Source organism: Scophthalmus maximus, chromosome 16, assembly GCF_022379125.1.
Source record: "Scophthalmus maximus strain ysfricsl-2021 chromosome 16, ASM2237912v1, whole genome shotgun sequence".
Taxonomy (NCBI): domain Eukaryota; kingdom Metazoa; phylum Chordata; class Actinopteri; order Pleuronectiformes; family Scophthalmidae; genus Scophthalmus; species Scophthalmus maximus.
Genome location: NC_061530.1, coordinates 755429 through 782285, shown reverse-complemented (window position 1 = coordinate 782285; position 26857 = coordinate 755429). Strand labels below are relative to the sequence as shown.

At 39.9% G+C, this 26857-nt stretch overlaps 1 protein-coding gene across 2 annotated transcripts; it reads left to right on the top strand.

Moving 5' to 3' along the window:
• Nucleotides 1–431: 431 nt before the first annotated feature.
• cdh19 (cadherin 19, type 2) lies at nt 432–21780 on the top strand. Of its 2 annotated transcripts, none has more exons than XM_035611966.2 (12): nt 432–597; nt 6279–6653; nt 6782–7076; nt 8262–8381; nt 10049–10216; nt 11747–11937; nt 13485–13738; nt 14980–15116; nt 16268–16389; nt 16690–16807; nt 18591–18842; nt 20097–21780. In XM_035611966.2, the coding sequence occupies exons 2-12, from the start codon at nt 6408–6410 to the stop codon at nt 20618–20620; spliced, it is 2427 nt and encodes an 808-aa protein (XP_035467859.1). In that variant the 5' UTR covers nt 432–597; nt 6279–6407; the 3' UTR covers nt 20621–21780. The 2 variants fall into 2 exon arrangements, with proteins under 2 accessions (XP_035467859.1, XP_035467861.1); XM_035611968.2 differs by having other exon boundaries at nt 434–597; nt 18591–18790; nt 20097–20256.
• The last annotated feature ends 5077 nt before the right edge of the window (nt 21781–26857 follow it).

Below are 26857 nucleotides of genomic sequence, written 5' to 3'. Positions count from 1 at the left end.
AAAACCTGTATCTTGACTTATTTTGCAACTCAGTGTCATGACATGTCATTTTTAGATGTGACCATACCAGGATGAAACATGCAGGAAAAGCACTCTCCCTTGGCTTGAATGTCACAAAACAGACTGTTGCTGTCATCTCAGCACAAGAAATGGTGGCTTAGCAATGGATAAATGACCAACCCCTCCATGATCCAGCTCGACTCTAATAAGCGCTGGATTGTTCACAAAACATGGGGAGGGGGGAGAGAGTGAACAGATAGAAATCCATTTGTAAGTCTGCGCTGTGACTATTTGCATGGTGATGAAGGCCCTGAGTGTTCTTCAGTCTTCAGATACAAGTCCCAACAATAGAGCCTGTGTTTGTTCATTCACAGGAAGTTGCAGAAGGGAAGAGGAAGAATAAAAGGGGAGGTCGTAAGTGGAGGGGATTACGCATTGTGAGAACCATGCATATTCCCCTCTGCTATTGTGGTGACTGAATTGCTTTCCAGTACCAGCGTATTTAGTTAAGCAGATTTGATTTGACTTACACCCCATGATGATCTCTCTTGATGGTGGCTGATAAGTGGCTTGAGGAGACGGCAGAATCACATAAAGGTGGGTGTGGTAGTGGTCTTCATCTTATAAGAGATTATCTTTTGTCAGAAGATGATTCGATATATAATTTGACATTTTATGTAAAGAGGAATACAGATGTAAAGAGGAATACAGACAGCATTAGAATAGGATTTCAGCTTAAAAGCACCATTAGAAAGATTGAAATTCATAATAACTCAATGCAATCAATTCTAAAGGAGTCCACAGGTTCTTTATATTCTAAATTTCTTGTGTCTTTTGAAATGGATGCTGGCATTATGCCACAGCTCGCCTTCTAAAATAACCATCTTAGGTGATTTATAAGATAAATAGATTTCATGAAGTATAACATATTAATGTAGTTGTGAAAAACTTTTTTGATAATTTTGGCCTCTGTATTGATAATTTGAAATCTTTTTAACTGACATATGTCTTAATGCTCTTATTGAGTAGCTGACCTGTGCAGTGGTCCATAGTATATCGTTTTGTAATAACTTTGGTAGTATCAGTTAATTTTTTTGCCTTTTCTTTGTTTGTTTTCGATCAAGTTTGAAAATAGCTGTAGTTAAGTGATCTGAGCGTATTTCACATTATCCCAGGTCTTTTTTCAATTAATGTCAGACAATGAATGCAAGTTTCTTAAAGGCACTTAAACCTTCATCCAAGAGGCTGGATGAATGTGAAACGTCTTCAAGAAACTACAGCCAAGTTGAGTTGGTCCTGGATCAACACCCTTGTGGATAAATATGACCTGGATCAATGATTATCTCTATTACTTCATTTCAACATTTGCATTGGTACATTATACACATATTAATGTGTAGTTCTTCTTATTAATCAAGGATGCTGGTATCTTGAACAAGTGCTGTTTACTTAAAGTATGCAAACCGTACAACAACATGGTATTAGCAGTAACGTAGTATCATAATAGATTCTGTAATCGCCATCTTGAACTCTTCTTCTTACTCTCGTTTTATATGCTGGTATAAAGTAGCAAGCAAATAAATGATAGAACACAATAACTCCTTTCTCTGTAAAAGATTACACTCTCAAATAAAATGAGTGCATGCAGTGCAACAAATCATAAAAGGCAAAATCCTTCAGGAATAAGAAAAGACTAATATGTTCAATAAAACTTATTAAGTACTTTCCTTTATCATCAACACAAGAAATAGTAAATAAGGTACCTTTAAACATTAAATGGTGCATTGAATCTGAAATTAAAGTGTACTTGTCATTTAGTTCTAATGATATGTCTCAAACATAACCACTATTGTTTTAAATTTTGTTAGCCACTTAAACTGTATACAATCAAGTCATCACATCATCTGAGCTTTCAAGATAGTGCAGATTATGGCATAACATAGTCCTTGTACCACTTAGGCTTGTACTTAACTCATGGCTGTTTGTGAGAGTGGCAATGATTGACATGGGCATGTGGCACTTCGGAAGTGTCACTGTTTTGTTCAGCCATGGAGGGAAAGTGGGCAAGGTGAGTGGCATTCCATGTCTTTCCATCTCACAGTAACAGGGGAAGTGAATCTGGAGTGTGCTTTAGGAAAATGGTGAGGTTTCCTTATCCCACACTCTCTCCCAGTCGAAAAGAAGGTGGGCGTGCACCACGTTTAGCATCATTGTAGCGTTGCATCTTGGTCTGTTGTCTCTGAACGACATGACGAGCAGAGGCGTCCACTGATGACATGGATGTCTAAAGCATTAGTATTTATTATAAGAGCTCAATATTGAGGAGACTTCCGGTTTGTTACACAGATCAACAGGTTCACAGTGTTTGGCGTCCCAAGATAGTCTGCCCATCCCCGGTCTCTGTAGTGTATTTAGCTTTGAGTAATGTCGTCATCTCCCCACGACTATGACAACTCGAGAGAGACTTCCGCTACTCAATGAATGTTTTGGCTTGCCATAGATGAGATGACCTTGCTTGGTGCCTGAGAAGACTCGTCTTAAGTGTTTTTTCAGGGAGGATAGATGAAAATTCCTCACCACATAGGGTGAAGTGGAAGTTGTTGCATGTGGCGTTGCACGGAACACCTGAAGCCAGTTCATTACAGTCTCTTGCCACGGTTGTGACTGCTGGATTGCAGATTGAATGCAGCTTCTGAGGGAACGATGAAACCTCTCAACAGCCCCATTAGCAGCTGGGTAGTGGACGGATGTCCTGCAATGAGATACACCTCGGTTGTGCAGGAATAAGGCGAAAGCTGCCATTGTAAAGTGTATACAAACCGTACAACAACATGGTATCAGCAGTACCATAGTATCATCGTACATTCTGTAATCGCCATCTTGAACTCTTCTTCTTACTCTAATCTTATATGCTTTTCAACTAGTGCCACCTAGTGGTATAAAGTAGCAAGCATATAAATGATAGAACACAACAAATAGCATCCAGAACTCATTACAACAAAAGAATGGCATATTTTTATCTAGAACACAACTCTATAGAGGAAAATAATGTGACCATCTCACCGCATCTAGTGCTCACCATTGTGAGACTGCAGCTCATTATCTTTCTGTCATGTGGCTGAGTAGCATACTGAAAATGCAGGCTACAGGAGGTCTGACGGAAATGGGAAGAAGGCCTATTAGATGTAATGAATGGCTGTCAACCACAGGGCACTCTGCATATACTTCATGTCATGTAGACATGCCGGTCTCTTGAAAGCAGAAAATTGACCCTTTTAGAAAAAACAAAAAATCTTGATATTATATCTGTAATATTCATATTTTCTCTTAATTTCCCCCAGAACCTATACCACTCTAAGTTATGGACATATATTGTTTTTAACCTGCTCCCTGCTCCTTCGCAATTCATATAACTTGAGCTGGCATCCCTTTTATTTTCCCAGAATTTCTTCACTTCTTTGTTGAAAGGCATATCTTGGCAGGCATATGTTGTAAAACATCTGTTGACCTGTGCACCAGTCCAGCCACTTGACTAAATCCTGACACCCCTGAGGAGTTTTTTTCAGCGGACTGCTTGTCATGATGACAACTGAGTAGTTGCTCAGAGTAACATCATTGAGAGCTGTTGTCAAGTTTTGGCTCAAGGAGTTCAGTTTGGGCATATGCTTGGCAGCTCTATCAAAGACCATAACTGGTCACGATTCACTGGCCACTAATTGGAATGTCACTCCACTATACATGGAGATATGAATCCAGCCAGTAAAGATATACATGAAAACAAACACCTACTCTTGGCCGCTTCCTGGGCATTAGCCACTGGTCTCTTATATTAATATTCTTAGGAAGCCTGTGCCATGAATTAATAATAAATAATAATGAAGCCTGTGCAAGGACGTAGCTTCCTGACAGCAACTAAACAGCGTTTCCTCGACATTTACTCGTGTAATTGATAACTCAGCAACGGAATGACGGGTGGGCCGTGCGGGGAATGGCTGGAGGCGGTGACTGTGTAGCTGTGACAGCACATTCCTACAGAAGTCCTGACGCCTCTTAAAAAAAGGAGCTGCTGAATGCAGGCTGTGTATATTTGTCTGTTTATTGACCGTTTTGACACGGTACGTTACTTAGAGCCCCTAGACCTTATTCATTATGAAAAAAGCCAGGAAATCGCAATTTTTCCAATTTGGGCCCTTTAATAACAAATGATCCAATGCAGTATGCTTGACTGGAGATAATTATAAAGCTGGGTTCAGGATTTCATGTCTAGACAAATCAATTTGGTTTTTTTCAAAGTCAAAGACTCTATGAGACAAAAGTCATAAATGGTTGCAAAGCTAAAGAACACCCACAGGTTCAAGCTAAACACGTGTGCTGTAGAGAAGAAAATACCCCAAAATACTTTAACCTTTTATATATTCACAAATTTTTGGAGGTGCAAACAAAAAATACAACTGGGAACCGCTTTGCCTCGCAAACGCGGTTCCCAACCCCGCTGGCTAGGACCCCTAACAATAGGAGGTGCCGTTTTAAGTGTACAATGAAGATATGACTTTGGAACCATTTATATTTACCTCATAGACACTCCTGGTTAGAACATATCAAATTTGCTTATGGAAATCTTGAAATGTAGTACGTCATAATCTATCATGATGCAGTACATCCTTGTTTGCTCAAACAACAATTTGAGAATGATAATACTGGTTCGAACGATGGAACGTTTAGTATAATGTGTTCGATACTTGCACCTGTTTTCAAGTGTACTTGAGTTTCATTCATTATTCCAAACTGTCCCAAAGTTAATGAATAAGTACTTTTATTTTCTTAACTTGTAATTTTTTCAAAAAGGGGATCATTTACCAGATGAAATCATCAATCTGACTCCCACTATATTAATGGCTTTTACAATCCATTGTATTGAATTTTGTTTCAAGGAGACCAAAAAAATAAAAGAATAAAATATCTTCGAATGATGAGCAATGTTTGCGTCTCCAGCATAATGCCAGATTTGGTCACAGCCCCAAAATAACAATATGTGTGTGAAAGAACTGTTAATTTGAGTTGAAACAAAGAGGTTATCTTTAGAACCTGATACCCTTGGTAACATAAGATTACAAACTACCTCTTTGATGGTGATATGTTTGCACAAAGTTGACATTGGGTGTTCATTTTTGCAAGGAGAAAAAAATTATTGAAAAAGAAACCACATTTAATCCAGATATGCAATGGAAAGTAAATTCAAGTCTGCATATTTTAGTAGTCTTGTCAGTGCACTCTATTGTATTTCTGTGGTCTCAATTTCATCGTCCTTACACTCTTGACCCTGATCTTTGTGCACGTAATAATTGGTTCATAGATTTGACTGATGGTTTGTCACAGGCATGTGTGTCTCTGTTTTCCTTATCTGGGGAGACATTGATCTAATTAGACGTCTTCATTAGTCAGCAGCAGAGTGAAGTGTCATGCTTAAGGAATGATGTTCAGGCACTGCTTCCCCTTTGTGAAACACAATACAGGGCCTTGTCTGAATTCAAAACAGAGGGCTGATTTTTAACCTCATCTGCAGAACTACTGGTTGCAAAAAAAGAAGATTTGCAGTTATTTATTTATTTTAAATTGAAATTGAAATTGAATTGAAATTGTTGGCTTTCTTGTTTGAGCGTATTATATTGTTGTTCTGCAATGTGTTGGAAAAAACTCTTTTGATGGACAAAAAAAGGATCATGTCATCATAGTCTCCAAGGTGGAACTGAACACAGTCCTCATGGGACACCCCTTTACTCACTATTTTTAGCTTACTATTGCAATGTTTAAGTGTTTATTTGTTACTTCGAGCTAACTATTTCAACTGTCTATTTGGGCACCTTGCTGAAACTTTTAGCTAACATTAATGGTTTAGAGGCAGCATGTAGTGTTCTGTTTTGGTGCTGACTCAACATAGATAGATCGTGCTGATCCAATCTAATTCCTATTTTCCCCACAAGTTCAACCACTCTGTAATACACCTGTGAGCAACTGCAAGTACTGGTTGGTAACTGCTGATAAAGAAAGACCAGTCTTTTTTAAATAACAACCCTTTCTTTCAAGTTAGATATTTGTCAGATAAATAGGCTACCCGCTCTTTAAATGCAGATTTGATATTAAGAAAACCAAAATAATGATTGTAGCTTTGTGTAAGTAAACTCTTGATTTTTGGATTTTACTACTGCTACAGATTTCAACTCCCTCCTTTTGCAATCTCTGTGCACAGCAATTAATCAAGTTTTTAACTTTTGTTTCAGAGCTATGAGCATGCATGCAAACCACATCATAACAAGATGGTATACTGCAAGTATCATGGATTTCTGTGATGTTGAATGAAGAATTTGTAGCACTAGACCAGTGACATCTCTACCTACTGTCCACTAACCATGGGAGGTGTGGAGGAAATACACAGATGGACAGTCAAGATGAGCACGCCAGGGGTGTTGGCTGTAGTGACATTCTTTTCTATGATTCCTGGTGGGGTGCTGAGTGATATGAGATGTACTCAGGGTCTGGAAGCCCAACATTTTGCCCAGGGGTCCACTCATCTGCACCGTCGCCTGAAGAGAGACTGGATCTGGAAACAGTTGTTTGTCCCAGAGGAAGATCCCACTCCTCGTGTCATTGGCCAGGTACCGCTTCATATTGAGTTTTCTCCATGTCCATGGTACTTCACTTTGAAATTTTTAGTTTTTTAAGTACCTCAGAAAACCATGTTAAAAAGATAAAAAGTTTGTGTGGCCCCCTCCTCTTTTTGCAGCTCAAGTCTGATTATGACCAAGGCGAGTATTCTATCAAGTACATTTTATCAGGGGAAGGTGCTGGAGATGTGTTTGAGATTGATGAGTATTCTGGTGAGATTCGGACTCTGAAGAAGCTTGATCGTGAGGAAAAGGCTTTCTACGTCCTTCAAGCCCAGGCAATCAACAGGAGGTCCAACGAACCAGAGGAGCCCCAATCAGAGTTTATCATCCAGGTGCAGGACATCAATGACAATGTACCCCAGTTCCAGAATGAACCGTATGTGTCCAGCATCCCAGAGATGTGTCCAACAGGTATGTTTACCCTTTAACCTAAAAAGCTGAAGATACAGGCACGCAGAATTATATTTAAAGTGTCAGTTCACCCCCCCACACCCCAAACAAACAAACAATCAAACAAACCCAGAAATAACAACAAAAAAATCTGCTCAGGCTTTTAAGAAATTTGTTAGATTTCAGCCTTCATCCCAATACAGAAAAGATGAATGAAATGCAATTTATGGTACAAGGCTGTGTACAGTGCACATATTTAAATATTCAACAGCGACATGTCCTTCCAGCGTCCTGCTTTTAAGAATAATCCACTGACCTCACTGTCTACAAACAGCTTTCATTGGAACCAAATCTTACATGAATAAATGGCTCTCTAATTCCAGTTCAGAAAAAGGTCTGTGGAGTATTTCCACTCATTTTGATAGGGAGGCCGTGACTCAGGAGGTAGAGAGGGTTGTCCACTAACTAGAAGGTCAGTGTCTCAATCCCTGCTTCCCCCAAAGACGATAAAGAGAAGGTGATATGAATGTCTGTCACCTGTCCTCTTTCAGGAGGTTGAAAGTATTGGATTCTGTATCATATTGTGGATGCCTTTATGGCAAAATGTCTTAAATAATATTATTGTAACCACTGCCCTTTTTATATCACAAACATTACCATTTTAATTTATATGTAATCTCCTTTTGCAGCATAATATGTAATTTGTAAAAATCTTACTGTGTTTGACCCAAGAAGGATGTAAGAGGAGAAGTTTGGAGAACAGGCAATTGAAAATAAGAAATACTGCTGTAAATGCCTGGCTTTGTGACAGACAGAGCTCCCTCTGGAAAAAAAATTATGCGATAGATGAGAGAACTGAGGGAGAGAAAGAAAGTGTGCACAGCAAGGGGAGGAGAAGGATATGGTCAATGCAGAAAAGTAGTAAATGTGAAAGACAGAGGTAAAACTCAATCAGATTGTGAAGGAGAGAAAACAAGGGTTAGTTGGATATAATGACAGAGATGTCGCTAAAGGGCTGGAGAAGCCTGCACAGCCAACCCTGCAACCCCACCCCACACCCTTTTGTCAACATCCCTCTCCGCCCCCCCTCCCCCTGTGCCAGACAGACAAACCCTGCGGGACTATGGCATAATCACTTTATTTCCCCCTGGACTGGAACTGCTTCTTGAGCTAACTCTGACTGTCTGACTCTGGTCCCCCCCACAGGGACCAGAGTGGCCCAGGTGACAGCCACAGATGCTGATGATCCCATGTTTGGAAACAACGCCAAGCTCATCTACTCCATCCTCCAGGGGGAGCCGTACTTCTCTGTGGAGCCAAAGACAGGTATCTCTGACAGCCATTGAGGCTTTTATTTCAGTTTGGGCTATTAGGAATGTGTTGTTGACCTTCACAAATCTAACTTTTTATTTTGCCAGTTGTTAGTTTTCATTAAAAGGTAGGTGGCAAATTTCACCAAACCCCTGTAAATTGTAGTTATGTGCATGGTTTCAATTAACCTGCCAGTTGACATGCACCTGAAAGTAGGTTCAAAATAGGAGTAAATTAAGGAATAATTGTAAGGGAAGCTGGCCTACACCAGAGAGATACTACCTCTACTTTGTGTCAAAATTTGATTGATGGTCGACAGGTGTTTGTGACGTCATGACCTGTCAAAATTTGATGGATGGTCAACAGGTGTTTTTGTCAAGTACTAACGTGAGATCCGGAGTCCGCTCGCCATTTGCAACAGTTGTCAGAGCACACACACACACACACACACTCCCCACCCCACACCCACCCACACACACACACACACGCACTCCCCACCCACACACACACACACTCCCCACCCACACACACACACACTCCCCACCCACACACACACACACACACACACGCTAGAGCAAGACTTCACAAGGCTCTGTAATCTTTCACCTACATTGGTTTAGGAAATGTAGGTTAAAATATCATTTAAATTTAAAAATTATCATTTCACCCACATAGGTGTAGAAGGTGTCAGAAGGAGAAAGCCGAGTGTAATAAAACTCAAACCTCAAATAGACTTGATAAACATTCACAGGCAATGGTGGGGTAGTGAGAAGGGGGGAGAAACAGAGCCACATAAATTATGTGTTAAATGTTTAGTAACATTTTCAACTTATTTCAAAATTTTCAAAGTCACTTAGCTTTAGTGCTCTGGAAGTGACACAGGGACCCTCTGCAGCCATCACCACTGAAGAGAAAACCTAACATGGCACTTTTTAACAAACCTATCATCTTAGTGTGTGCTATAGTGTGTGTGTGTGTGTGTATTTGTTGGTGTTCGATCCCCGGCTCCTCCAGTCCGTGGGCTGATGTGTCTTCGGCCAAGACAATTAACCCTAAATTGCCCCTTATGGCTATGCCGGCAGTTTATTAATGATGTGTGCAGAAAGTAGAAAGTATGTTGTAAATCCTTTATAAATGTGCCTGTGAATGGGTGATAGTGACTGTAAAGCGCTTTGGTGGTAGATAAGACCACCAAAGCTTGATATAAATACAATCCATTTAAACCCAAGACTACTGTAAATGAACCAGTGGTAGAAATTATGACTTTCAAAGCAAAGACAGCATCAATTTGCCACGTCAATCTCATTCTCTTGATTCAGATTGCTCATCTGTTTACACAGACTTTTTGTTTGTTCGGCGTCTGTGTGAATGTGACGTACAGTAAAGTGCTTCAAGAGGTTGATAAGACTAGAAAAGCGCTACATAAATACAGTCCATTTAGTCCATTTTGCAATTTACTGCTGCCCACAGCCTCCACTTTAGCAAGAAAGAAGTATTAAGTCATCGGAAAACCCTCCTGATATTTATTTTTGTGATGATTCATTTTACACACATCAAAAAAAACTACTTCCATAAAGTTTGTTTTCTTGCATTTGGCGCTTATAAAATAATAATAATCCAACCACATTATGCTTAATCTGATTGATGCCAAATCTTCAGTTGTCTGCCTCCTCCACCTGCAGGGATTATTTTAACATCTTGGCCACACATGGACCGCGAGGCCAGGGAGCAGTACCTGGTGGTGGTGCAGGTGAAGGACATGCTGGGCCTGAGTGGAGGTTATTCCTCCTCCACCACAGTAACTGTCAGCCTGACTGATGTCAACGACAATGGACCCACTTTCCAGCACCGTGAGTCACTTATGCCTCAAAGTAATGCAAACCCCACACCATACACTCAGGGAATCAATGAAAGACTACAAATTGTTACAGACTGCAAGGGCATGAAAAGTGTTATATCTAAGTGATATTCATTTGATCCCACTTCTCCCATTTGGGTGAGGAGTTTACACTTCTTGTTATTGAGCTGGCAGTCAAAATTAAAAAGGACGCAGTTGAGGAATAAGAGATAGATCTTTACATTACATTACTTTAATTTTAGCTGACGCTTTTGTCCAAAGCGACTTCCAATAACCTATTATTTTCAGTTTCAGTCATATCTGAGGTTGGCAGGTAGCAATAAGGGCCTTGCCTAAGGGCCCACAATAAATTTTTGACAGGGAATCAAAAACCCCAAAGTTCGAGATGGAGTGAAAGAGATAGGAAAAGAGATGGGGATGTTCTGTGCACATGCACAAGCAAAAATCTAGTCATTTACAGATGAAAGGATATTTGTCATGACCTTAGGAATCAAACCTAGCTTGCTCAGCGATAAAACACACTAAATGAATGCCCTGGGAAGAAATCAATTCTATAGAAATGAGACAAAGGACAATACTTTCAACTATTAATGTCACATTCACTTTTACTGCAGGTGCTACTTTTCCCGTGGATTCTATGTTCAGTCAAAAAGGCCTTATAAATATTGTATGACCACATTTCAGTTTGAACTGTGTCCTCTGTTTTGTCACATAATTGCAAATTATTATCAGCAGGATTTCTTTCCCCCCTGGAGCAGCTATGCATGTTGCATGTTGAGTTCCTCCCAGCTGTGGAAGCCGTTCAAATGAAGTCGCTCAAAGACACAATCGCATTTTCTCATCTTCTTATATAGTTAGGGATTATGTAGACTTGCCACAACTTATCTGTGGCTCACACAAATTGACCCTTCGCCACAATGTTTATTTGTTTTTATCACTGTACATGCGAGCAAATTATCTTGACTTGCTATGAACAACTTACTGCCAACAGTGTTGCCAATTTAGCGACTTTGTCGCTATATTAAGCGAGTATTCAGACCCCTCTAGCAACTCTTTTTCAAAAAAGCAACTAGCGACAAATTTCATAAAAAAAAACAAGAATCGACAGAAGAAAGTTCTTTTGTAGTTCTAAACATATTCAAGGTTTTTTACTCCCTTTTTTGTCTCTCCCACGATGTTATTCCTCTCTCCTACGGCGTCCATTAGAATTACATGCACATGGCCAATTATGCAAATTAGGTGATGCCGTCATTTAGCGGCTTCGAGCGACTTTTAGGACAGCCAATAGCTACTTTCCTTACTGAGGAGTTGGCAACACTGACTGTCAAGTTGGTGATATTTTAATGATGCAACTTTGATTTATTTGTTGGTTTTCTCCTGATGTGGGTTATCATTATGCGCTTGAAAACTACCAAATTGGTACCATCCATATTTTTTGTATCCCTTGTGAAAACCTATTCTGGATAGGATTTTCATGTTAATGGTGTCAATATGAATCATTTTGACACCCTTGATTCTTTAGACATGTACACCTTCGCCATCCCTGAAAATGCAGCCATGGGCACCACAGTGGGCAGGATTATGGCAGAAGATGGAGACATTGGCATAAATGCCAGAATGACCTACACCCTGAATGATGACCTGGAGGAAAGCTCAACTTTCATCATCAAAACAGACCCAGTGACGCAGGAGGGAGTGGTTCTGCTAGCCCAGGTGAATACATAAACTGAGCATATCTCTCTATGACAGTCATATTTTCTACATTTTATTTATTTTTTACATCAATTCACTTTATTTTTAACGTGATGCCTCAAACAGTATTGTAGCCAGGAATCATAGTGTTGGTGGGCACACACACAGGGCGGCTGTGGCTCAGTAGAGACAGTCGTCCACTTACCAGAAGGTCGACTCAATCCCAGCTTCCCCCAGTTCGCATGCCGATGTGTCCTTGGGCACTTAACCCTGAATTGCCTCTGACGGCTCTACAGACAGTGTATGAATGCGACAGAAAAGTGCGGTAAATAGCAGCGGTGTAAGAATGGGTGAGAATGGGTGAATGTGACTTGTCCTGTAAAGCGCTTTGACTGGTCTATAGGACTAGAAAAGTGTTATATAAATACAGTCCATTTACCCTCCAGTTTGCCTCGTCCGAAAGTTTGGTTGCCAATCATGCCAGACCAATGTCAATAAATCCAGGCACATCTTCAAACCTTCCGTTCTTTAAGCCCTAATACGCATTAATTCTGAAATTCTTAAGAACGGAACAGCGGAAAACTGATCAGACGGCTTAGTACTTTTTTTTGGAGCCAGCCCCTGGTGGCTTAGGTACTTCTGCATTGGCTTCACTTTTCTTACTCGGAGTCTATGTCCATTTTTATAAACAGTCTATGTTTGAGCAACGTTCTTTGTTTTGCTCTCATATATACTCAAAGGGGCAGTAAGTGATTTTAATCCAATACACTTTTCATAAAATTCAGCAAATAATTCCTCGCAGTCCGCTATGCTGTCAGTTTTGTGTGTGCGCTGAAATTTTCTTTTTTTGCCACAGCTCTGGCTCTGTGAATAAAATGGTGTGGACCGCAGCACACAACACTGTGTTTGCAGTTTGTAAGCATCACTAAACTGACAGACCCAAACAGAAATCAGTTTTTCAAACAAAAAACATTCATTCACATAAAGGAGACTATATGTGTATTAGAAGTCTTGTGATTTGATAACACTGAGCTCCTAGCAAACTCTGGGCCTGCCCTATGACCCACCTGTGGCTTGACTTATGTTCAATGATTTAAATTCTTAAATAATTGTCTTATAGATGATAGGGTCCTTATTACAGAATGTAACTGAATGTTAGTTACAGAGTTCTGCTGAGGATTGTACGCTTGTTGCATGAAACAGTGCACAGTGAAAGCGTTATCTACTGAGTGTATGCTGCCGTCCCTGCCTTCCTGCCTAACCCTAACCGGAAAAATGAATGGATGTTTTAAAGGGACACTAACACAGAAAGAAATTCTCCCAGTGGTCAGTCTGATTTTGAAAGAGAGAGTGAGATAGAGAGAAAGGGGGGCAGAGAGCGCTCAATGAAGCAAGAAGTTAGAGATCTTTAATTTTGCGCAAAAAAGTTGGATCATTATGAAATATATATATATTTGAAAAGCTGTTACTCTTTAAGCTGTCTTACTGATGATTAGTCAATCTGTTTTCTGTTTATAACAGCTACTGTATTATTATGATTTAAAAATATATATTTCTTTCCTCCATAGCCTTTGGACTACGAAACAAAGAGACGTTTTGTTATGGCTGCAGAGGCAGTTAATGATCACATAGACACTCGTTTTCTGACTTTGGATGACTTCAGGGACAGGACAACACTCAAGATCGTTGTGGAAGATGTAGACGAGCCGCCTGTCTTCCTCTCACAGGTCTATTGGTGGAAAGTTCCTGAAAATGCAGCTGTGGGAACTGTGCTTGGCAGTGTTAGTGCTAGAGACACCGACACAGTCGGCAATCCCATCAGGTAATTCGAATTGTCCAAACCAGGAAGAATGGCATCTGCCACCCAACTACCAGTGTGATAACGACAAATTAGATAACCAGGCTGGTGGGGGAGAAACATCCCTTGACAGATTCCTCCACGGGGTGAAAAATCATTCTCTGTCAAATAGTGTTACTAGCTCGGTGCATCCATTTTTTCCATTGATCTCTGGATTCCCTGTACATGGTCATATTTATCTCATATTACCTTAGTAGGAAATGAGCCCTGCTGAATAAATCATGACAATTTTTAATACCTCAAAGGCTTTTCTATCTATTGCCATGGTATTATCACAAAAGCGACAAGGCTAGGACGTGGGAATGTAATAAAGCACCACACGAGGTGGCATATGGAATTGAGATTTATAGTCATTTGCAACTGGGGCACGTTTCAGAGGAGACAGCAGCACTACTGGTGCCTGTAGTCCATCTGAGCAGGGCTTAAGAGTGGCAGGTGCCGAATTTCATCCTCAGCCTGTTGTTGACTGCTGTTCCAGTGTTTCATTGCTTAATAATTTCCGTCTGACATTTTAGGGATTTCCTCAGTTGTAGTAAATATGATTAAGTTTGCTTAGGCTTGTTCTACGTGTTGTTATCAGCAAAGTGGCTCATAGATATGCTTCATTATTCAGCGCTTTTATCCTTGTTCTAATTCACCATGGATTAATAGTCATGCACAATCATTAAAAAGTGTTAAAGGTATGTTGGTGTGAAAGAACTGTTGAATAACAATTAAGCAATTGTTTCTTTCATAAACAATTTAGTTTGCCTGGTGGTCAGTGATGTAGATTAGTTTATTATAAGTATTATTATATTAATTAGTTAATATTCATTATTCATTAAGTTTATTTCTACATGCATAAAAAAATGCATGCCCTCACTTGTCACCCATATCACAGAACAAGATAGTTTTTTCTCTAGGCAATGTTTTCAAGATTCCCTGTCTAACTGTTTCTAGCTTGATAAACAGATACAATATGAGGCCTGATTAAAAATAGTATTCAATTAAACTAACTGAAGAAAACAACAACAAAAATTGTGTCTATGCCATGCTTTGTTTTGTCAGTGTTGTTGACACTGTCACAACAGCTTGTGTGTGTACCCTCTATGATGGATGTCTGTCAAAAATATTGCATTTTGCCTCCCTGTGGCATCGCAATGACTTGTTTGCCCAGTAAACAACCTCGCCTGCTAAATGTTTGTCACGGTGATTTTTTCTCCTAGATATTCACTTGACAAAAGGAGCGATACCACAAAAGATTTCAATATAGACCCGAAGAATGGAACAATAACTGTTGCTAGAACTTTGGACCGAGAGACTACGAACTGGCACAATGTGACTGTTGAAGCCAAGGAAACCGGTAAGGAAAATGTCATGTCCTGTGAAATTGTGTAGGATTAATTTGGCCAACTTAATGAACATTTATTCTTACTAGGGCAACTATTAGAGGAGGACCAATTTGGGTTATTTTGGAGGCCAGTGCAAAAATAACAATATTACTGAGTAAAATATTTCCAATATTGATCTATCGGCCAGTATATGTAGTTTAACAAAATGGCAATGATTCCTACGAGCCGTTTTTCATCAGCCAACAGTTAAATAGGTTTGGCTCTAGTTATTATATGATGTGTGGTTCCTCTATACTGTAAGTGTGCATATGTGATCGCTGAATAAATGTAGGAAGAAGCAAATTTATGAATAAATACATTTTAATAGACAATTAAAAAGTTAGCAAACTCTAATGCATAATTGGTTAAAATAGTAACCTTAAAATGAATGAATAATGTGTTGAATCATCTGATTTTAAGACGCCCAAAGTGGTTACTATTAATATACAACTAAACTAAAAGTGCGAAATGACAAATAAATTAATTCAACATAATTAATGGTGTTAATGAAAGGGAAACTTGATTTCATCTGACAGAAGAGTTTGGGAAAAACTGGATTAACATTTCTTCGGGAGGACTTCCTGTTTTTTTCCTGTCATCTTGTGATGGAGAATGCAATGAAACATCAACTTCCTTTTTTGTGTGTTTGCAAGTCACACAATATTTATCTGGGATAAATGGGCAGTAAGCCATTTTGGAGAAAGCTTGTCTCCCTCTTTTTGTAGTTGATGATTTTACTGCAAACCCACAGCCTCAGGTATGTGAGAATAAAGCGCTAACCATGAGGCCAAACTCCCTGATTCATAGCATCACTTGCTAGCACGTCTCTTAACGTGTCGGGGAGTGATGTTTACAAAGTGCACACAGTTTTGCGAAATTTATTTTGGGGTGGGGGGTTTCACTTTAAATGGGCAGGACTGAGCCAAAAAAACTGTATTTTTGGGGGGCACACAGAATTGACAGCTAGCGGACCGTGAGGAAATATTTGCAGATTTTTACCAAAGTGTCTTGGTTCAAAATTGCCTACTGCCCCTTTAAGTCTCATTTTGATATATATTTTACAAAGCATTTATGATACATGCACCATGTGGACTCCAGTAAATGTCTATCTTCATTACTGCAGTCCAGAACCATCTATCCTCCTTTTTGGTGGTGTTCATCAAAGTGCTGGACATAAACGACAATGTACCAAGGCTTGCAAGAGATTACCAGCCATATATCTGTGAGGGGACACAGGCAGGAGAAGTATGTATATCATGATATACTGATGTTTATGATTTACTGTGTAGCAGTGATGCAAAAAGAAATTCCACGAATGAGGACAGCATTATTATTCTGTTATATCATATTACATAAAGTATTCTTCTTTTACTAATACTTTTTACACAAGGACTCGAATGATTCCTATTTGACTATTGTATAGTGTAACATAATACGTCCATACATTGTTGCTGCTAAATGAGTCACATTTTTGAGAAAGGTAAAATGATTATGTATAAAATCTGTTGTGTATACAGTATGTAGCTACTGTCCTTTGTCTTTCAGATTATTCAGGTGCTCAGTGCTGTTGATCCAGACGACCCTGTGGAGGGACACCATTTCTACTTCTCTATGGTCCCTGCGAACCACATCAATCCAAACTTCACTATCAGGGATAATCAAGGTATCATTTGGGGAATATTTGCCTCGATAATAAGCAACATATAAGACACAATAAGACAGATTTTACATTTATTATTTATCCTAATCCCATTCAGGGTTGTGCATTCGATTAAAACATTTTAAATGTCTGAAAGAAGTAGCTGTATATTCCATTGAAAGAGCTGCTCACTGTGAAGAGTAATACTATATCACAGCAACAAAAAACATGACCATTCTAAACCAAACTATCCTGAATATGGAGGGAAGGGTAAGCTTATCAGATCAAGTTACCACCAGAAGAACAGTAAAATGAATTGGACTCACTCAAACCTACATCAGTGTGTCCCTGTTGTGTGTACACAGCTCCCTGAGTAGTTGGTCCTTAAATACAACTTTCTTAAATCAGCTGTCCTGGACCAGGAATTTTGCAACTGAACCTTCACTTCTTGAACATGAGCACTCTTTTTTTACATACTCAGAGGAATAGCTCAACATTTTGGGAAATATACTTGTTTGCTTTGAGTTATTTGAGAATTGTGTCACTCCCATGTTAGTAGATTAAATGTGTCACTAAAACCTGCTAGGCATGTCTTGTAGGCAAATCTTGTTACCTTTGGAGGTTATTTCCCTCTTCCCAGTCTTTATTCTGAGGTGAATGTAAATTGCACAGATAGGCGAGTGGCATGGATCTTGTCATTTCACTCCTGGCAAGAACGTGATTAAGCAGATTTCCCTTAATGTCAAACTATTGTTTTAAAGAGACAACATACAGTATACCAAAATAGAATTCACATATATTATTTCTGCTTTACAGCACAAATCACATTCACCCATTCACACACATCCATATAGCACTGGTATTTACTGCGCATTTTCTGTCTTGCCCAAGGACAAATCAGTATGCGGAGTTTGGGAAGCGGGTATTGATGATGACAACAAAGGTTGTATCAAGGCAAAAGTATTCTATATACAGGTGCCACCATCATTTGGTGCCAGAATCTGCACAGTAGTGATCTTGGTTTGAAGCTGCGGTGTCAATGTTCCGCCAATACACAAATTGAGGGTCAATGTCATCCGTCAGTCATGACATTTCACTAGTTTGTCTAGCATCAAATAACTGAAAAACCAGCTTACCAGAAAATCAGCTAACACACGAGTGGCAGTGTAACTGTGTGAAAAAGGCGGAATGAAGGGAAAAAGATGGAATTTGAAAGAATAGTGGGTTTGGGATGAAATCCTTCAATGGGTTGCAGATTTAGTGTCTGACAGCCTCTCAAGTAAGTACATTGAAAGACTGTTTGCTTCAAAATCAGTGGGCAGTCTACCCTTTTTCAAAATTTATAATGAAAATGGGCTGTAAAAATGCGCAGCAGATGAATGCTTGAAAATATTTAATAAGTTAGAATGAAATGTATCTAGAGTGAAATGCAACCAGAAAATCAATAATGAATCAAGAGGGAGCACTTTTAATAAAAACACATTTCCATGTCATAAGACATATTTCTCCCCCAGAAATGAGTTCAATGTCTTGATGAAATCTCACAGGTGCACCCAAACCTGAAGGAGATTTTCTAGATTTTTTTTTTACACATTGAAAATTACATTTGACAAGGAGCTCAGGCCTTCCAGAGAGCTCGGATTGTATTTTTAATTCCATTGCGTGTGTCACTTCACTTGTTATTCAAATTCTTTTTCTATTACCCCACAACATCAGCACTCACACTGCAGTGGTACCCGGGTTAGTTATTTCAAATTTTTTTAAGAATGCTGAAAAGTGCCCCTTTCCCTCTTGACATCCCTTTCAGACAATACAGCCAGCATCGTGGCACGCAGGAGTACTTTCACCCGCAAGGACCGGACCCAGTATCTCCTACCTGTGGTGATGACAGACAGCGGCTCCCCAGCTCTCTCCAGCACCAGCACTTTGACCATCAGCGTGTGCAGCTGCCAACCTGCCGGCCATTGTCCCACAGGAGGGGTGGAGGCCCTTGCTCTTTCTATGGGGGTCAGCCTGCAAACATTGTTAGGGCTTTTGTTCTGCCTAGTCACACTAACAGGTACAAACATGTATTTACACCCATCTTAGTCTGGAGTATCAGACTATGATATAACAAACAATTTTATGAAAGAATATACTTCATATGACTTAGGTCTCTCAGAAGTCTAAGCACCTCACATCATAAAATTGAGTGTATAAAAATATGGCGTTACAGTTTTCATTTAACTTTCAATAAGTTGGTAAAAAATCAGATTCTTTTTTTAATTTAAACAAATTGAATAAGTTATTGTAATCTTATTTTTATGTTTCACTGGCTAATTTTGGCTTAAAGGATTCAGTTGGAGTATGTAAAGAGATTCCTCTTTGTCTTTATACGATGCAAAATCTAATTGATTAATGTTTTCAGCAATCTTTTTAGTTCTTCTAAACCATTTATACATTTTTTTCAGTTTTGTGGCTTGATATGCAGTAAAAACGTAAAAGATTGTTGTTGAAATACGGAAATGATGAGTAACAATTGATCACAGTAACAAACTTTCAGTAGCATAAGATCTCCCTTTCCGAAATTTTGTGTAGCCATTCGCTTCAGCAGTCTTAAGGGTCTAGCAAACCCTTAAGACTGCTGAAGCTTAAGGGTCTTTTACTTACTGATAAACCAATAAAATCGCACGGGGGAGAATAAGTATTTACAGAAAATCTGTAAGTGGTTCTGTTTCTAGAAGTATAGAGGAATTAAAGAAATTTGGATAATTCCACAGTATATTTCACAGATATTTTCATTCTTCACCATTGTGCCTTTTAACGCATACTTTTAAAATGCTGAAAGCTTACAGAGCAATGATGTCAGATAATGAGCGTATCGGTTGCAATACATCAGTAGCAATGCCATCCTGGGACACTGATGGGTTTGCATAGTGAAAAGCTTTATTATGACCTCAGCTGCTTTGCGTCCTTCCAGTGCCCGTCACATGAAAAATTAATGACGATACCTGCTATTCTAAGATTCTGTCAGATGAGAAAAATACTGGGTCAAAACACGGAGGAAACAATAAACACTGCTTTGCCACATTATGCAAATGAAAAAAAAAGAGAAAAACTCTTTGTGTGAAACCTGAGATTAAAGAATATAAAGTATAGCCTAATTTGCCCTCTTTTTGGTTTTTGCATTCACAAGTAGTTACAGAAAATTTTATCTGGATGCTTTAATTTTCAGTGCACTTTCACATATGTGCATGATCCATCCATCCTTTTCTCAACGTGCTCATGTCCTGGTGTTTAACTACAATGATGTCCAACTGTGTTGTGTCTGCAGTACTGTCAATTATAATGCTCAAGGTGAGGAGACACAGGCGGAAACAGCAGGAGGGGCACGATGTGGAGGTGAAGGAGCTGGAGCTGCCTGAGACAGTGTCTTCGAAGGTGCTGTATTATGGAGAATCCGTGGATGGAGGAGTAGACCTGGACTTCGGCCATTCCGTTGTTCCTCTGCGTCACCACCCCCACAGGAGAAGAGAGAGGAGGCTATGGAGGGATGACGTCAGAGCCAGCATACGAATGTCTCTCAGAGAGTCGCACCTCATTGGGCCGGAGGATGATGTCTTTAGGCAGTTTATTCTGGACAGGCTGGCAGAGGCTGATCAGGACCCTCATGTTCCCCCGTTTGACTGCCTCAAGATTTATGCAAATGAGGGGTCAGAGACTCCCACCGGGTCCCTGAGTTCATTGGCATCCTCTACCTTTGAGATTGAACCTGAGCAACCTGTCTGTAATCCCAGACCCTACTTAGTGAGACTCACTCCTTGGTATGGGGGAGGAGAGGAGGACACTATCTTCTGAGAGGCTTTGTTGTTTCGCTCTGATGCCAAATGTCAGACAACAGAGTCAAGTCCACTCTTTTGTAAGTAAACACAGTATAAAGCTACAGCCAGCAGTTGGTCAACATAACAGCTGTTTTCCCCTTAATGCTAAACTAAATTAATGACTGTACATAGACAGACAGTATGCATTGACTATATACACTATATATATATATATATACACTATATATACATATATATATATATAGACAAGTAAATTTCACGAAATATTAAACAATTCATTAAAAGATAAAATCAAACCTTACACATAAAATGTTATTGTTGACATGCCTTTTCTAACTATACCCATATTTGTTGTTCTGTTATTATTTTTATTTTGTGTGTGCAACCATTCAAACTACAAGAGCTACAAAAGTTTAAGTTGGACTCTATGCCTTAAGGGGGCAGTAAGCGATTCTTAAGCAAAACATACTTTGTAAAAATCTGTGAATATTTCCTCATAGTCCTCTAGCTTGTTGTTTTTCTGCGCGCACTGGTGAAATATCTGCGTTTTCGGCTCAAACAAAACAATTGGTGCTGCAACGCCGCAGTTTTGGCCTAGTGGTTTGCGCGTCGACCTCCCATACCCGAGGTCCCTGTTTAGCAGCCTGACATGAAAATCACAACAAAGAGAGACAACCTTTCTCCAAAATTGCTTACTGCCCCTTTAAAGGGTTTCTCTCTGGAGTCACCTTCAGCAACAATCAAATGCCACAACATGGTATATGATAAAATACTGTACATCTGTTGTATAAGAGGTAGAGCACCATTGGTCTTTGCAAAAAAATGACCTGTGGTTATTTTTTCCTGACAAGTGACCTTTTGCAGTCGTGCAAATAATGACTGTCCTCTTTATGTATTGCACAAACGGCATATTGTAAGTGTTCATTTGAAAGAAAGAGTGACAGATACAATAGCTTCTATAGCTTTTGCTCTCCACCAGCTACTGAGAAGTAAAAAAAACTACACTACTACATTCAAGTATTGTAATGGGCAGGTGACATACAGTGGGTTCAGCAGAGTTAGGTTTTATTTTAGCTCTGCCAAGGAGGTTACGTTTTCCTCCCTGTCTGCTTGTTGGTTGGTTGGGTTTGAAATATCTTGTGGCTTAAATCAACATAAAATAAAGACAAAAATATACTTTGGGCTACTCATCTTTTTCTTTTTCTCTAAGGTACACAGCTGAAAGGTTCCTCCTGAGCTGCCCGTTTAAAGGGCCCATATTATGCTCCAGGCACCTTTTCAGCCTGCCTCCCCTTATATTTGGTTATCTGGGGTGTCTGCCAGCCGAAGGAGAATGACAAGAAAACAATGAGTCGTTGATTCGTGGTTTGGGTTGGCCGTGCAAAGTTGACTCCTGCTCCTGGGGCAACCACGCCCCCAACCTGAGCAGCACCTCCCCCCTTGAAGTGCGGAAAAACAGATCGCATCTATGCCATAATTTTCTCCTCGCAAGCGAACGACGACCGCGGGCATGGCCAAAAGATATAATAATGTTTGCTCTGTTGTTGGATGTACAGACCAACATAACGCCGGACTGGCAACCCATCTCTTTTTGACAGACGGAGCCTTTCCAACTGTCCGAGGCGAAGCCCCGGAGGAGGCAAATATACGTTTTCAAGATCGTATGTGCTCTAGGGCTGGGCGATATGGCAGAAGACTGAATCACGGTATAAGTGGTCCAGCTGGTGTAGCTAGACTCGCAGCCGGCCGGCGTAGCTAGACTCGCGGCCCACCGGGGTAGTTCGCGGCGGGCTGGCGTAGGTAGCTCGCGCCCAGCCCTAATGTGCTCTGTCTGTAATTATGGAGAACGTGTTCGCTGTGCCTCCCGGGTCTATACGTTGTGTATGTGCCTTGTCACGTGCAACTGTGACATGGCAGCGCAACGCCGTAGTTGCGCAGCAGACCCGGGGAGGAGCGAGGCGGAGCGAGGCAGGGCTTTGCGGTACACGAAGGGAAGGGGGGCGAGATGTGAGCAGGAAAGCGCTGGAATCGACCATAGTCTCACAGGGCTGTTTATACAGAAAGAGGAGGGTGCTTTGTGGCTTGATCCTTGAGGTGTTTTGACATGGAATGGCAAAGATATGTAGTGCACACACCTGAAAACCAATGTAACTTGTGTAAAAGGGGGCATAATATGGGCCCTTTAAGTTGGTTGTTGCTGGTGCTTGCCTCACTGAAGAAGGTTGAAGCAGTGCTATTTCCAGTCTGTACCCACTGCTTATGTTTACTAGTTTTAAAATTATTTTGTATGTTGGCATTTCCACCTTGGGCGACTGCAGAGGACACTTGCAGTGTGTGCAAAACACAGCATATTCATTGCCTGGTACTTCTTTGTACTGTATCCAAAACCTAACTTCCTCTACGTCAAATTAGCATGTGCTATGTTTATGTTTGCTCGTTTCACACTCACTAAGTCCCTAGTTAGTTAACGGGTGATACTATGTATGCTTGTCAAGGTCACATTTAATATAATTTTGACAGATATTTGAAAATTACAAACAGAAGTAGAAAACTGATTGAGGGAGAAGTCCAAAAATCCAATGTAAACCATCAAAAAGAATACTGACATGATCAACTGACAGTGTAAGGGTGTAAAATAATGCAAATAATACAGTGTGACACTATGTATAATACCCAATAATACTGACCTGCCATTTTTTAATGGCTGATGTTATTTGTAATATTTGGTTCTTATCATATCATTTCATATTTTGCATTGTGACTCATAACAGTTTATACTCTATATGTATTTCATTGTAAATTATATAAACAAATGTATACTTTCCTTAATGATGTGTATGGTAATTTTTCTAAATAGAGACTTTTTTTTCCTGATTAGTCTTATTCTGACAGAAATGAAAGTTCATATAAGAGGAGTAACCATTAAATATAAAGTGTTTAGCATGTATTATCCTGTATGATATGATTCTCTGCTTTCTGTTGAGTCCCCAGAGAGCCCATCACAGTATTCATTTCAGCCAATCAGCCGCAGAGAGAAAGCCCGTGGGACTAGAAGAAAAACACCAGTAAAGTGAGGTTGAGAGAGGTGAAAAAAGTCAGCCAAGGACTGATTTGAAATGTATGAAGAAAAGTGAAACTTTTGGGAAAGTTCATAATGTACTGCACAGCTCTGTCTTTATTTACAGTCGTTTACAGTATTATTGGAAAACGTTACATGCTCACAGTTAGTTGTGTGGGCGGCTGCTCAAGGGGTGACTTGAGGTAATTGCATGGTGATCAGGTCGAGACTCGTTCACCTTCTCATCCACTAATTGGGGTGTTTGTTATGTGTGGAGGTCAATGTTTGGACCAGAGAGAACATAGCTTCACTGACAAATTTCATACACAAGCCTATTTGGAAAGTAGGTGGAATACATCAAGGTAAGAGACAATATGAGAAACAAATAATTAATTTCAGTTTTTCTTTTCCTGCCATGGTTACTTGTTTGAGTGGGTGTACTTTTCAGCAGCACACGATTCAGATCACTGCAACTCAAATAGCTTCCAGTGTTGTAAACAATCTATCCAGACAGTGCTTTTTTTGTCTCACAATTGTGTCTGAGACACAGCTCTTCTCAAAATATTAAAAGTAAGTCCTTTAAAACCAATCTCCACAGTCCAATGTGTAGGGTATTGGATCTGCCCATGCAGGCTCTGTTATAATTCCCCGTTCAACAGAACGTTTATGTCAAAAGTCATTCAGCTCCTGGAGCTATTTAACCTTCTGAATTTCTGTCATTACCCATGGTGAATGTCACGGGTAATTTAACCTAACAGCCCCTTTCTTTGTTTAATTATACCCATTACAGCAATGTGAAGGATTTCATCCCGTCAACTGTCTCTGTCCTCTGCTCTACCAAACAGGTTATAGATTCAACTCTTCTTTTCAAACGCAGTGCCAAACTCATTGCAGAGTGCCACAATGGTCACTAGAAGGTCGTTGAGAGAGGCTGTCATTCGGCAGACAGTGGGGCTGATTGAATAAATGACTGACAGGATTCTGAGAGCTATTAAAAGAGAATCGTTTGCAATATGTACGCCTTAAGGTATGACTAAAGAGAGATAAAATCATTCCTGTGCAATTTGGCAATGATAAGACAAAACTTATATCTGTATTATATTATGGGCATCACAATACTGTATGTGTGTAACAATTGTCATCCAACAAAATTAATTTGGATAGTTGAATGAAGGCAACACATATACAGACAGTATGTGTGGTATGCAAATCCCAAATCCATACTTTTGAAAGATGGTCAGCAGGGAGAATGCATACCAAATAGTCGATTTTTTAAATTTGCGTTGACGGATATGTTTCTCCAACAATACAATCCACAACAGAAATGGGGGATTTGCACACACAATATCCAAAGAAATTTGACGCTGTGCCTTTAAATTTAAAGCCCCATCAAATTGAAATAATCCTAGTTCACTCAAATCTGTGACCTCCTTTCATTCCTGGCATGTCTTTTTACACACCTTTAATCAACCCGGTCCTGCTTCTAATCATTTTTGCCACACTTGAGTTGCAGCTATGACTATACTCTAGATATGATGATATCTTACTTTCATTGTGCATGTAAATATTTGTATTGGTATGTGAACTTTATTATCAATTTGTTCCAGACATACAGAGGAAGTGGAAATCCGTTTCTCTTGGAACCATAGTGCAATAGTACAAAAGTAAGGCAAAACCAAACGGTATAGAAAAACTATACTAGAAAAAACAGATACTGTACAATATGTGAATATATACAGGAAACTAAACAAATAGAATAAATTGAAAATGTGCAATATAAAGGAGGTTGTGCCTGGACATGAAAGTACCATTTGTCTAAGCAATATAATTGATCAGTTATGGCTATCAAAATAAGTTGGGCTGCGCGGTGGTGTAGTGGTTAGCACCTTCGCCTCGCAGCAAGAAGGTTCTGGGTTCTAATCCCGGTTCAAACCAACCAGGGCCTTTCTGTGTGGAGTTTGCATGTTCTCCCCCGTGTATGCGTGTGTAACATGCGTGGGTTCTCTCCGGGTTCTCCGGCTTCCTCCCACAGTCCAAAGACATGAACGTGAGAGTGAATGGTTGTGGCCCTGTGATAGGCTGGCGACCTGTCCAGGGTGTACCCCGCCTCTCGCCCAATGTTAGCTGGGATTGGCTCCCGCGACCCTTAATGGATAAAGCGGAAGACGATGAATGATGATGATGAATATCAAAGTTCCTCGGGGTACCACCCTTCAAAGGAAAGGAAATGATAGCCAATCAATTGATTCAGTCTCATTTACAATATGCTAACTATCAATTTGGAATTCTGATTGATAATTAAATTAATAATTACCACCAGAATCACCACCTTGGTAGTTAGCAGAGGTTGAAGGATTTGGAGTTCTACAGGTCAGAGGTTGGCAATACTGACACTTATGCAACATTAAATATACCAGACTGCATATTTAATCACATTTATTTAAAAGACAAGTTGAAACAACAATATCTAATCTAACAAACAAAATATATATAAGTCTGAGATTGTGTGTGTGTGTGTGTACACAGACTCGGTGGCCGTAAAGGTCAAAGTTCTAAGAAGTACTACAAACAAGATGGCAGTGAACAAAGAAACTACAAAATGGCAGCATCAGAGGTGTCGGCTCGGCCACATGCTGTGCTTCTTTGATAAGACCATTTGTTGCAGGACAAAGAGTTTCAGGTTAAGAGAGGGTTAGTCACAGGGTCTAACACCAAAATAACCTATTGATAGGTATAACAACAACATTATGTGAACACATTGACTCAAATCAATACAGTACACTTTTAAGGTTAAACATTCCTATGCTTAGCCGTATTGTGTTATGCTTTGCTGTATGCCCAAGTTACGTTACCAAGTCCATGGAAAAGAAGAAGAATAGTCCTTTTGGGATGCTGTTTGTGTGTCCAGAAAGATGCAGCAGTCATGCTGTGTGGTTTCAGTGTCCTTTTTATGTCCTCCACAGAGTTAGATGCTCAACACTAACTAACACTAACTCTACTTGGTGGTTCCAGAGCTTGATCAGTTGGCCAGACTTTGTGTCTTTGATGTCAAACCAGACTTTCCAGCCTTGGTTGGTCCTTTGGCAGGCTCTTGCATTGCTGCCTGTGGAAGTTGCAGCAGTCTGCTTCTGCAGGCCTGCATGGAGGTCAGGGTCCAAGAGCAATGGTTTCTCCCAGAGGAGAAAGAGTGGTCTT